General features: G+C 40.3%; 1 protein-coding gene across 1 annotated transcript; it reads right to left on the reverse strand.

Moving 5' to 3' along the window:
- Positions 1–1,781: 1,781 nt before the first annotated feature.
- TRIM69 (tripartite motif containing 69) lies at positions 1,782–13,619 on the reverse strand. Its single transcript, XM_070406097.1, has 7 exons — positions 13,524–13,619; positions 10,881–11,357; positions 9,961–10,056; positions 7,628–7,861; positions 6,168–6,190; positions 5,959–6,083; positions 1,782–2,323 (listed from the first exon to the last, which is right to left on the reverse strand). Exons 1-7 carry the CDS (start codon positions 13,617–13,619, stop codon positions 1,782–1,784), a joined length of 1,593 nt encoding a protein of 530 aa, XP_070262198.1.
- Between the last annotated feature and the right edge of the window lie 677 nt (positions 13,620–14,296).

Raw genomic sequence — 14,296 nt, forward strand, 5'->3', positions numbered from 1 at the left:
ACAGATAGGAGGCTTTCACCCTGTGCAAGAATTGTGCTAATTGTAATTTTAGATGGCCAGTGCTTTAGGTCTTAAATACCCATTCCCCTCCCCTAAAACAACCCTGTCAGATGTAGAGAATGAAGGCCAGTTATATGCGACTTCCAAGGAAAGGCAATAGAGATGGTTCATCAAAAGTACTGCTAATATCAATGCTACTAAGCACTTTAGACTTTAAAAAAGGATCAAGCTGGAGGATGAGTATATTAGAGAGTACAAGATGAAAAACACTGATATTTAAATTATAGACAAGAATGATAAAAAGGACATAGCAGATGGAAATGCTTAAATGTATTTGAATACAGAAAAACAAGCACCTCATCTCTCTATATAAAAGCCTAAGTAACCGTCCGACTGTTCGACTAGTAGCTATGATGCCACTGACCACCAAGGGGCAGACACTCAATGCACAGGCATGGAAACATGGAACAGACTGATGAATCTCAGAGGGAAATGTGTGTGTGTGTGTCGGGGTGGGGGTGGCGGAGGGGAGGGGGGGAAAAGATTAACCAAAGATCTTAAATGCATACTAGAGGACCAGTTCATGGATTCATGCACTGGTGAGGTCCCTTGGCCTGTCCTGCGGAGATCGGATCAAAACAGGCAGTCCAACATCCCCTGAGGGGCCATTATGAGAGGGCACAGGCCAGCCAAGAGACCCCACCAGTGCATGAATCCATGCACCGGGCCTCTAGTAGATAGATAAAGCAAGAAAAGGGCCTCTGAAAAAGAGTCAGAGATTCACTGGACTAAAAAGTATCTTGAGATAATTCAAGACAAGATTATAAACTGGCCCAGACTTTTTTCTTTCTTTTTTTCTTTAAATCTCTGGAGCAGTTTTTAAAAATTACAGTAACAAGTTCTAGAAAAGAAATGTGTTGCAAAAGTTATATTAAAAGAAAATTAAGCCCTGGCTGGTATGGCTCAGATGGTTATACCATCATCCCATGCAGTGAAGTGTCACGGGTTTGATTCCTAATCAGGCACATACCCAGGTTGTGGATTCAGTCCCTGGTTGGGGCATGTATGGGAAGCAATCAATCGATGTTTCTCACACCAACACTTTCTCTCTCTCTTTCCCCCTCTCCCTTCTTTTCTCTCTAGAATCAATGAAAAACATATCCTCATCCCTAGCTGGTTTGGCTCAGTGTATAGAGCATTGGCCTGTGGACTGAAGGGTCCCGGGTTGGATTCTGGTCAAGGGCACATGCCTGGGTTGCGGGCTCCACCCCCCAGTGAGGGCCAATTGATTCTCTCTCATCATTGATGTTTCTATCTCTCTCACCCTCTCCCTTCCTCTCTGAAATCAATAAAAATATATTTTAAAAAAATATCCTCAGGTGAGGATTTTTTAAAGAAAATTAAATAGGAAGAAGAGTATACTTCTGAAAATTCATCTAATGCAGAGTCATTATGCTAGACTAATGACAGCATAATACAATTTCTGGCCACATTTGAAAAGGGTACCCAAGCATCACAAACTCAAGTTGCAGTTTGCTTCAGTAACAATAGCATGATTATCACTCTCATGAGAGAGGCTCCTGTGTCACAGAAGCCCCTAGTGAATTAGAGTATCTTGAAGGACTCCGGTGAAATCCACTTAGGCCACTGAGAATGGAATTTAATTTGTGAACCCTTTTTTCAGTATTCATTATTAAATTGGAAAGAGAAACCAGTGAGACTGGTAAACTATTTCAATACTTCTTTAATAATGCTCTGAATTTATACAATAGTATGGCTAATTACTGTGGCTGCACAATATGCAGTGGTTCTTTATTCTCCCCACCATCATTAAGGCAAGGGCAGAAGTAGGAATAAAGTTTCTCCGTGAAAGTACTACTGAAGGTGTAAATGTGGGTCATGGTTTTAGCATTGTAGAAGGACACCTGCTCTCCTTCATAATCTAAGTATATGCCCACCTTGTCAAGGTCATTAGTCAGATTCAGACTGCAAGAAGGCAAATCCAGAGCCTTTAGATCATTTTGTTTCCTTAATCTTAAAAGCCAGAATCCTTGCTCAGGAGTTAGAGGACAGCTGCCTTTCCGAATGATGGATTCTCTGACAACGCCAACTGTCCACTTTGTCTTCTTTGCTACTTCTACTTCCCAGTACCATTTTCCAGATGTGAAGCCTTTTGAGCCCAGCACAGCCACACTTGAGTCAAACCTCTCTGCATCATCGGGCATTACCTGCTTAATGTCACCATGCCACACACTGGTTCGGGTTTTGGACAGCACCAAATTTGGGTGCGCGGTTTTAGGGTCCAGAGTTAATGGAAATAAGCCTAGTAAGAAAATCAGAGAAAGCAGGGCATGGGAGAAAAGGGGTGAATGCATATTCCCATAGTAGAAGTCAGTATTTATATAAATACCAATAATTTCTCTCCCCATGCACATATATTCTTAGGCAGGTAATTACTTACATATACTCGTTACTGTTTTGGTATCTATGTGGCTATATTCTAGACATTTTTATATTTGTGATAAAAATTAGACTGTACTCTGAAGCAATTTATTCTCTAATAAAGAAAACAATACAAATAATATAAATCTGTACTAGTATGTGTCAGAAAATACAAATGCTGAAGAGGTAACACTTAGGTAAATTTGTCCTAGGAAAGCTTTCTAAAGACAATAACTATTTCCATTGTGATATAACATCTATGAAATGTATTCAGGATGCTTTGGGTAAACAGAGGCAAAAAAGCAATGGGTTAAAAACAAGTAGCTTATGTGGGAGAGAACATAAGGGCTTGCCTGTTAGAATCAGTCAAGATCTAGCTAACTGATAGAGTCTTTAGAGGACAATAAGTTTATATTTGGTTTCTTAGATAATGAGACTTTTGAGATCTAGAATGGTTTGCCACTGCTAATCAGAATGTGGTCCATAATCTGTGGACCCCACTGGTGCACGATCGGGGCCAGGGAGGGACACAGGAGGCTGGCCAGCTGGGGAGGGACCGCGGGAGGGCTCCAGGGCGTATCTAGCCCATCTTGCTCAGTCCTGATTGGCAGGACCCCAGCAGCAAGCTAACCTACCAGTCAGAGCATCTGCCTCTTTGTGGTCAGTGCAGTCATAGCAACTGGTTAACCAGTTGACTGTCTGCCCCCTGGTGGCCAGTGCATGTCATAGCAAGCAGTTGAGCAGCCTTAGCATATCATTAGCATACTATGCTTTGATTGGTTGAACGGACGACTGGATGATCAGACACTTAGCATATTAGGCTTTTATTATATAGGATTTCTTAAATGTAATCCTAATCATTTCATGGGTGTTTACCCATATTAGCAACCATAAATTATGTACCAACAATACTTGACTATTGTATATCTATATATATAAATGGCCAATATGCAAAGTGTCCCCTCAGGAGTTCGACCAGGAGACCGGGAGTTCGATCTCTCACTATGATGTGCGCTGACCACCAGGGGGCAGCGTGGAATGAAGGAAGGCCCCGACTGGCCTTGATCGCCAGCCAGACCTAGGGACCCTACCTTTGCATGAATTTCGTGCACTTGGCCTCTAGTCTCTCTCTCTCTCTCTCTCTCTCTCTCTATATATATATATATATATATACACACACACATACATTTCTGTCTGCTACGTCCTTTTCATGTTTCAGATGTTCCTCTTTTTACTCTGTTTCCCACACTCACATCTTCCCTACTTAGTGAAACTTCTCAAATGAGTGACCTATTCATTTCACTACTACCTCATCCAAATCACTCCTGGAATTCTTCTCCGGAATCATTCTTTATTTTCTAGTCCCTCCCAGGCCTTTGTTTAGATATTAACAATTTTCACCTAGATGGCTACTGCAAACTCTAAGTTTGTCTTGTAGTCTCTTGGGAGCAGAAACTATGTCTTTTACTTCTATGTGCTTGTGATGTGTTCCAATAAAACTTTACTTACAAAACAGGCAGCTGTATTTGCCCCAAAGAAAGTAAAGCACAAATATTTGTAAACAAATGTTATGCAAATTTGTTGATAAGAGCCATAAACTAGAGACTACCCAAATGTCCATCAATTGGTGAATGAATATGCAAATTGCAATGTATCCATAAAACATGATTACTGATACATGCAACAACATAGGTGAATCTCAGAAAGCATTATTCTAAGTGAAAAAAGCCAGACACAGCCAAAACCGGTTTGGCTCAGTGGATAGAGCGTCGGCCTGCGGACTGAAGGGTCCCAGGTTCGATTCCGGTCAAGGGCATGTACCTTGGTTGCAGGTACATCCCTAGTGGGACATGTGCAGGAGGCAGCTGATTGATGTTTCTCTCTCATTGATGTTTCTAACTATCTATCTCTCTCTCCCTTCCTCTCTGTAAAAAATCAATAAAATATATTTTTAATAAAAAAAAGCCAGACACAAAAGACTACAGAATATGTAATTCCACTTACATGAGATTTTAGAAAAGACACAAGTGGAAAAAGGCAGATTTAGTGACTCTCAGGGGTTAGGGATAGAAGGAAGAGATTGACTGTAAAGGGCTACGTAGGAACTTTTTAGGATGGTAGAAATTTTTTATATCTTGATTTTGCAGATGTTTACATAAGTATATATATATTTGTCAAAACTCATCAAATTGTACACTTAAAATGATGAGTTTATATCTATAAGGTGGTTTTTTTTGCTTAATCCCTTCACCTTTTTTACTTAGTCCCCTAACACCCTCCCCTCTGATAGCTGTCAGTCTGTTCTCTATATCTTAGACTCTATTCCTATTTTGTTTGTTTATTTTGTTCATTAGATTCCACATATAAGTGAAATCATATGGTATTTGTGTTTCTCTGGCTGGCTTATTTTACTTAGCATAATACCCTTAAGGGCCTTCCATGCTGTTGCAAAAGGTAAGTTTTCCTTCTTTTTATGGCTGAGTAGTATTCCATTGTGTAAATGTAACACAGCTTTCTTATCCACTCATCTATTGATGGGCACAGACAACAGTATGGTGATCACCAGAGGGAAATGGGGGTTGAGGGAAGTAGAAGAGAATAAAGGGGGAATAAATGGTGACAAAAGGATACTTGCCTAGTGTGGTGAATACAGTAAAATGTATTATAGAATTGTACAGTTGAAACCTACATAATTTTATTAACCAATGTCACCCCAATAAATTCAATAAAATTTTAAATGATGATTTTATTCTATGTTAATTATGTCTTAGTAAAGCTGATTTTTCATTGTCAATTATCTGGAAAAATTGTTAACAGGGATAGATTTGTGATTTTCACTAAGTCAGTAACTACTAATAATAATTAAAAAGTTTTTCTATAAAAAATTTTTAGAACTTTGTATTTATATAAATATTTTTATTTAGAATTTTATGTTCTTGAAATGCCATTTGTGTTCTTTTGTCCTGCTCAATTCTTCGGTATCTGCAGGATGACAAAAACTTAGAGTTCATATTAGGCACACCTATTTGAATTATTGGGTGTTTTGTTGTTGTTGTTGTTGTTGTTGTTTTTTGAAGCACTGAAGATCTCTAAACAATCTTCTAAGATATTATACTCCATTTTATGAACATCAAACAAAAAGGACCTATAAAAACCCTATTACATTCAAAGAGTATATATAATAAACTCCTCCTTCAGGGCAGAAAAGTTTCAGGGATTTATATAACTGATTTAGCAAAACAGTATAAAATATTAGTTGTCACATTTGATAGAACAATTAAAATCATAGGCTGAGAGGTAATTCTGACATTAGACTCTGTTTACCAGCAAAAAGCCATAAATTCTTACGTCATGGTACCAGAAGAAATTCAGTCATACCAACTAGCTTTCTTTTGCTAAACTCTACTCTTCCCCCTGTCCCAGACTCTAAGGTACTAATTAGGGCCACAGAAGAGGTCCCACAGATGAAACATACATTAGGACCCCCAGGAACCAATAGCTGCTACCCACTGATACCTGGAGAGATAATGGACTGCATTTCCCTCCACATCATGTACTGGATGGGACCTTTGTACAGGCCCAAGTTCAGGTTTCTGGAGATAAGCTCTCTGGGTGTCAGCACTTTTATTCCTTTCTCCAAGCTGCAAGGGACATAAATAATTTATTTTAGATATTCTCCAGAGACTGAAGATAGGGTAAGAATACCATATGGAAATACCACTTACCTATCTAAGAAAGGTGTGATGTCCTAGAAGAGGAAAAGAGAAATAGAGAAGTTAGATGCCTGTTCATCAACTGCAGAAATTTCTTTGGTGATACTGGCCATCACTGGAATTTGATTGTCAATACTGGGACCCATCACCACCTCTCATCCTCCATATGTGTTTTCTGACCTGCCTCCTTCATCTAACCCAAGATAAACTGGTCTTATCTTGCTCTTATTTTCTAGCTCCCTTTTACATGGAATAAGAGAGAAGTTAAGGTTAGGCTACATTTCCCTATACTGCCATAATCTCAGGAGAATACAAGAGGTCAAGCATGTCAAACTCCCGGCCCGCGGGCCACATGTGGCCCACAATGAATATTTTTGCGGCCCAGCCAATATAACAGTATGTAAGAAACGTTTTAATAAAAATTTTGTAACTTAATTTTTATAATATCCTGCTATACATAATTAATAATGAACTACAATGTTTGCTAATGACTGATTACTATAATCGTGTTGCATTCATTTCCCTTACTCGCCTTACACACAGGCGCATCATTTCTCTCCACTAATACTAGCAGCGAATATTTTAGCACCCGATTGCCACATCATTAGTCTTGTACTGACTTGTTTGGTGTACACAACAGGAAATACTTCGCTTACAGAGAGCAAGAAAAATAGGTTTATTTGTGTTACACTTGTTAATTTGTGCAGTTATTCAGTACCTGGTAAGTTAATGTTCAAGAAAAAAATATTAATTTTTATTAAAATGTTCTATTATTTTATGTTAATGATTATTCATTCATTTCAGCCCTTTGTATTCAGCATGTTTCTATCGAAATAAACCTACATTTCTATGAAAATTGAAGTTTTTGTTTTTTTTGCGGCCCACATCAACTTAAACCTTGTTTATTTGGCCCGTGTTAGCCTTTGAGTTTGACATGCTTGCAGTAGGTATTCTCACCCCAAGGCCACTTTTCCTTACTCTGGCTAGTTAAGCTACTGAATGCTGAAGTACGTAACCAATGCCACATTAGAAGTGAACTTTCAATGACCAAATATTGACAAATAGCTTTTCAAACAGATCAATGTATGATTTCTGAGAACCAAAGATACAGCTTAGGTTGCAACATTTTATTTTTAAGAAATAGAGCTGCAAAAGTTCTTTATGAAGAAATATTAAAATATTAATACATACGGTTATTTTTGGAATTTTATTGTCTTCTTTTCTAGGAGGGTGAAAGGAAAGCTTTCTATTGAGTATAAGGCAAGAGTAGCTTCCTGCTTTTCTCCCAGAGAATTTTTTAAATTTTTTTTTGATTGTTGACATTATTACAGATGTCCCGCATTTCCCCCTTTGCCTCCCTCCACCACCCCTGGCAGGTTTTTTCCCCTTCATTGTGGGGAAAAGCTGCTTCTATATCCTTTCTGGCCCTCTTTCCCCTAGTAGCGTACCCAGACATTGATATGGAGTCTTACTTTGAGAAAGTTGAAGGAGTTCTGCTCTTCCATCCGTGCCTGGAGGCTCACCAACATCTCCTTGACTAGGAGATACTGTTCCTGAAGCTGGTTCAGATTCAGCTCCATTTCCTCATTCAAAGCTTTCCCTTCTTGCCGAAGCTCATTTAAAATGTCCTTTTCTTTGCCGTGCAGAAATTGATGCAGCTTTAGAAACTCCACGGAGATGTGCTGCTGCAGATGTAGCTTGTTGTCCTGGAAACCTCCATGATCATCACCAGGGTAATTCCTGAGACTAGCTCTTGGGGATGGGGGCCCACACCAACAATACTCACACAACTTGGGAAATACCATAATAGGAAAATGCATAAAAATGCAGTATCAACATTGAGCCATACTAAAAGGAGCCTTTTTTTGTGGCAGATGGGGAGACTTACTCCATCTTTCTCAGCTAGTTTAGCAATTCAGGATGAAATAGTCAAAAGTAACCTGCAGGTTCCTATTGCAGTACTGAGGTGGTAACCATTGCCATGTGAAATAAGACTCTGAGTTAATCAAACATTCTAGAATGAATGATAATACTCTCCTACCCACAAGTATAAGCCAATATCTACCAAGTGATACTGTTAGACTGGGGTCATAAGGAAGTGGAAAGAAATATCCTTCTCGAGAAATCAAAACATCAGAACTGGGGGGGGGGGGGGGGGGGGGGCAGGGGGGGCACTACTGCTGCCAAGACAATATAAAAGAAGAGATGGGAGCCCTAGCCAGAGTGGCTAAGTTGGTTGTGCATTGTTCTATGCACTGAAAGGTTGCTGGTTCAATTCCCTTTCAGGGTACATGCCCAGGTTGTAGGCATGCAGGAGGCAGCCCATTGAAGTTCCAGTCTCACATTGATGTTTCTCTCTCTCCCTCTCCCTTCCTCTCTCTAAAAAAATCAACAAAAATATTTTTTTTTAAAAAAAAAGAAGAGTTGGGAAATGTTTGAAGCACTAAAATTGATAACTGACATACTTGCAGCTCTTTTCTTAGATGACCTCAACATCCTCATAGGTGAGTCATCTGATATCCTGGCTTCTTGATTCCTTATTCTCATTTCTAGTGATTTCCACCTTTATCTATTAACTAGAGGCCCGGTGCACAAAAATTTGTGCACTGGGGGGGTGGGCGTATCCCTCAGCCCAACCTGTGCCCTCTCACAGTCTGGGACCCCTCGGGAGATAACCACCTGCTGGCTTACGCCCGCTCCCCGGGTGGCAGATGGCAGGCCCGGATGGCAGCGGGGAACCCCACCTGTAGTATGCAAATTTAACGGCCATCTTTGTTGGGTTAATTTGCATACTCTTCTGATTGGCTGATGGGGTGTAGCGAAGGTATGGTTAATTAGCATCTTTGTCTTTTATTAGTGTAGATTCTTAGTTACACTGAGGATTTTATCATCCCCAGTAATTTCACCATCTCCAAAATTAACTTTTTACTCAGGTATCCCTATTGCAATTTTGGGTCTCATTGAAACCTGTGTATTGACCCCTTCGTTTCTATTTCTTCAACTTCTTCTGTCTTTATGTCCCTTTTTTATCTAGCTTGGATTCTATGGTCCATCATTGTTATTGTACTCTTAAAATAGTCTTAACTCTCTCTTTCCTCTAGCTCAGTGGTTGGCAAACCATTAGTCAACAGAGCCAAATATCAACAGTACAATGATTGAAATTTCTTTTTTTTTTTTCTTTTGAAATTTCTTTTGAGAGCCAAATTTTTTAAACTTAAACTATATAGGTAGGTATATTGTTATTAACTTAATTAGGGTACTCTAAGGCTTAGGAAGAGCCACACTCAAGGGGCCAAAGAGCTGCATGTGGCTCTCGAGCCGCAGTTTGCCAACCATGGCTCTAGCTCATACTTTTTTAGTTTTCCTTTCACCGCTATTTCTTAGTCTTACTTGTTAGTTCTATAGTTACTTGATATTCTGTTATGGGCTCTTTTTCCTTCTCATTCTATATCCAACTGTCTATTTGACAGCTACACTCACACCTAACATCTAATAAATCACTCCATCCAGATTATTATTTTTTTAATCTCCAAAGCATATGTTGAGGCTGTTTACGACTGAACCATCAAAAGGAAGAGCATATTAGGGGAAAGGCCATTGTATTCTCCCTGTTTATCAACTATAGGAAACTTGCTCTACTGCTATGTTCCTTTCCACCCTACTGTGTCCATTCTTTAATTTTATAACCCAAGTTTCATTTAGTGTATTAACACTATATGTATAGTTACCTTTCCACCCTAATAGCTAAGGTTATAAGGAGGGTATATTCTAGTTCTATCTCATAAACCCCTACCCTGCTCCTCACCTTGTAAGCAGCAATAGCGTCTCTCTGCCTGTTCCTCAGGGACTGAAGTTCCTTCAGGGTTGCCTCCAGTTGATCCTTAATGATGATAAACTCCTCCTGGGGATACCGCATAAATTCAACCCATACTGACTTGGGAGATGAAGGGCCATAAGGGACATCTCCCCCAAAGCACTAGTATGTCAGAAAAAAAAGCCAGCTCTTGCTGCAAAAGTCTTTCCTTTCCCCCATGTCATAGTCCCTGTCTCTTCCAAGAATAGTGAAGGAAATTACAAGCGGCAGAAAAACTTAGGTTTTTTTCTTTTTACCTTCTTAGTTAACTACAGGGGTTTGAGGAAGGTAACAGAACTCTATACATTTTCTACCCTAGTTACACTGTTCTAACTGTACCTTTATTCACGTTGTTCTCACTTAGACTACTTATTTCTTCCTTTTGTCCCTCCAAATCCAAATGATTTTCCCATTCAAACTTTCTTTCACCATACATCACCTGAATGTTTCAATTTTTTCTAATCTTTTCTGAAATTCTAAACATTTATGAATTACTAGTGTGACAAAATTTAGCTCTCAATAGTAAACTCTAAAATTACTTCTGTTGTTTTTTTTCATTTTGACTAAATTTCAAGAGTTTTATAACAAGAGCAATATTGTATGCATTCACGTTCTGCATGGTGTCTCATAGAGCACTGTCATGGCAGGGTTTCGGTAAATATTTGATTAATTGGATAGTAGGCTACAGCTTCTCCATACTCCTTTCCCATATTAACACCTCTAGAGAAAGAACATTGTAAGATATATTATATTTTCTGAGCATTCTGGTCTTTCTAATAATCATCTGAGTAAAGGGGTGAAATTGGAAGAGAGAAGTCCTACAGAAAATATTTTCCCCAGCTCTCCTAACAGACTGTTCAAGGCTCACCTACCGTGAAGAAATGGACAGCATCAGAGATCTGCAGGAACTCTTTAGACTCCCCCCCAGACAACCGAGCATCTTTGCACTGAAAGCAGATCAGCTTCCCTTCCGGCTTACTGAACAATTTCAGGTTCTCTCCATGTTCTGGGCACTGTGGATGGCCCTTGAGTAAGGGTAGCTCCTTAATCTTGTCTACCAGCCGCTCCAGTACAAGGTTGAATGCACAGTTGGCATATTGACACATCATCTTACACTTAGGACAGAATGTTTCCTTTGTTCGCTGCTTCCAAAAGTTTTGAATACAGGCCTGGCAGAAGTTGTGGCCACAGGTTAGCATAAGTGGATCCCGGAACCAGTCATTACACAGTAGACAGTGTAGCTCCTTAGTAATATCTTGTATCTGCACTTGAGAGGGTATCTGAGTGATCAAATCATTTGCTTCAATGTAGTTGCCTTGGTCAGTGTTGGAGGAGGTTTTGGGAGATACCTTTGGAAAAGAGCAGTTAAAATGAGTTCTCTTTCTAGCTATCCACTCCAGGATAGTGGACTGCACTCCTAAAGAAGTTGAGAATTGGTGCAGCCAAAGTAACAGCACCATAATCTCTTCTTTGAAAATGATCTGATAAGTTTTGTAACATCATCATTTATTACTACTTTCAACACCATTGAAACTTTAGTAGAGAACCAAGATAGAGGAAAGAATACTCAACCAAAGAAATATGTTTTGTTGTACATCCCCCCTCCACTCACTTTTTTTATGTATCAGTTGAAAGTTTTACCTTCAACTTCTGTTCTCCTAGTTATTACCTTTTTTTGTTTTGCGTTCTAGAAGTCAAGTACAAAGAATTAGAAGATCAATCAGATTCCTCAGTCAATGGCATAGTATCATTCAGGCCTCCTGCTCTATTTTTTATTTTTGTTAATCCTCACCCAAGGATATTTTTTTCCCATTGATTTTTAGAGAGAGTGGAAGGGACGGGGGCGGGGGGGGGGGGGGGAGAGAAAAAAAAGAAACATCAATGTGAGAGAAACACATCAATTCATTGCTTCTTGCACATGCCCCAACCAGGGCTGGGAAAAGAACCTGCAAGCCAGGTACATGCCCGTGACCAAGAATAGAACCCATGACCTTTTGGTCCACAGACCTACACTCTACCACTGAGCCACACCGGCCAGGGCCTGCCCTCCTTTAAGAAAAATTACACAAATAACATTTATACAGAAAAATGCAGAATCTTACTTGTACAGTTCAATGACTTCCAACACTAAACATTAGTTTTGCCTATTTTTGAATTTTATATAAATTTTGTGACATGTACTCTTGTTGCTGGCTTCTTTTGTCAACCTTATATTTGTGAGATTTATTCATATTGTTCCAAATATACACATTTCTCTTGGCTATACACCTGGAAGTGGATCATAGGATTGGCATATAGTATATAATGCCAAACTTTCTACACAGCCCCTAGGTTTGTCCCATATCTTTATCAACAGTAGATATACAGGGTATCCCAAAAAAGTGTATACACACAATACCTGTAGATTCCATTACATTTTGAAAATGAAATGTACTTCAATAAACACTGCCTTTATAATTATCCAAGGTTTATATACATTTTTGGGGGGGACACCCTATATTTATTTTAGCCATTCTGGTGGGTATGCAGTAGTATTGCATTGTGGCTTTAATCTGCATTTGCCTGAAGACTGTGGATATTGGGACCACTTTCAGATGTTAATTGTCCATTTGCATTTCCCCATTTGTGAAGTGCCCATATAAGGCACATATTTTATTGTTAATTTGTCTTTTTATTTATTCACAAGAGTTCTTCACATATTTTAGAAATAAGTTCTTTATCAGATACACATATTCCAAATATCTATTGTCACTATGTGGATTGCCTTTTCACTTACTTAGTGATATCTTTTAATAAACAAAATTTTAAAATTATTTTTGAACTTTTTTATTTTTAAGCATAACACCACACACACACACACACACACACACACACACACACACACACCATGCACACACCTGCACACAACTTCTCTTTGGGCACACAGCTGCTTACAGAGCAATGGAGGCCCTGTAGTTGGCTCAGAATCTTTTGGGAAGAGAATTTGAGAGTCCTGGACCTGTAGCGTATGATTTAAAGTCAGAGATAGATTAGGCTCCTTGGTCTCATGGACTCTTTGTCTTGTAAACAGGAACATAGCTGGAGGAGGGTCAGAGTAGGAGCCTCTGGAAAGGGACCTGTGTTGCCCAGGTCTAAGGGCGGTAATGCCTTTTTGTTCCATTTCACTCACCCTTATCCTATCTCATCTGAGCACCGTCCTTGGGTTAGGACTGTCTCTGCTCTGGAATCAGCTAGGAGGGGCTGCCCTGAAAGCAAGTCTGGAGTTTCATCTCACAGGCCACACCTTTACCAGAACGAAATTCCTGAGGTCTCAGGGACCCCACGGGCGTGTCTGATTCAGCTGTGTGGAGGAGCTTGTAATCATCATTGATTGCCCAGATTATCAGATTCTGGACTCTGCTTTCTAGTTTGTTTGTTTTTGCCAGAATTCCTGAAATGACCTTACCCACCCCAGATTCTGAAATGCCAGCATCCATTGTCCCCAGCACATACCATGTCCAGCTTTGTATTCTTACCTTCTCCTGGATGCTAAAGCTAAAAGGTAGAGGTTCAAGAGTATATAAAGAGGGACTGAGGAAAAACAGTTCTTGAAAGATCGAAGATGGCGGCATAGGTAAACACCGGAGATTGCCGCCGTAAACAACCACTTCAAAAATACAACTAAAAGTCGGAACGGACATCAACCAGAACCACAGGAAGGCTGGCTGAGGAGAGACTCTTCAACTAGAAGCAAAAACAACAGCATTCCGACGCTCAGCGGAGGCGCAGTGTGGAAAATTTAAAGGTACGGTGGTGCGGTGGTGAGGTGGTGCGCGCGCAAAGTGGGCTGGCGGCTGAGGGCGCGATTGTCGTTTTCAATCAGGAGTGAGTCTCAGACTCTGGGCTACAGATCCGGGCGAGTCTCTAGGGACCCAGACTCAAACGGGAGAAGCGGGACTGTCTGGCTACGGCCCCTCCGAGGTTTGCAGCGGTTGCTGGGACAGAGAGGCAGAACCCCTGGGGACGGACTGAGAGCGGCCATAGCGGCTCCCTCCCCCCGCCCTGTTGATCCCGCCCGCCCAAGCCCTGCGCACAACCATTTGCCAATCGCCTCAGGCAAAGGCTGGAATAACGCCTCCCCAGAAGACAGATGTTTTCCGCACAGCTGATTCCTACAGCCAGTCGGCCTGGTGGTCAAATCCCTCTAGTGTTAACTACAACAATTAAGGCTTGGCTAGAGCAAGACTGCGCACAGAGACCACAAGGGGGTGCACCAAGAAAGCATAAAAGATGCGGAGACAAAAAAACA

Source organism: Myotis yumanensis, unplaced genomic scaffold (assembly GCF_028538775.1).
Source record: "Myotis yumanensis isolate MYYU_CA2020_CCGP unplaced genomic scaffold, mMyoYum1.0.hap1 SCAF_1, whole genome shotgun sequence".
Lineage (NCBI taxonomy): Eukaryota > Metazoa > Chordata > Mammalia > Chiroptera > Vespertilionidae > Myotis > Myotis yumanensis.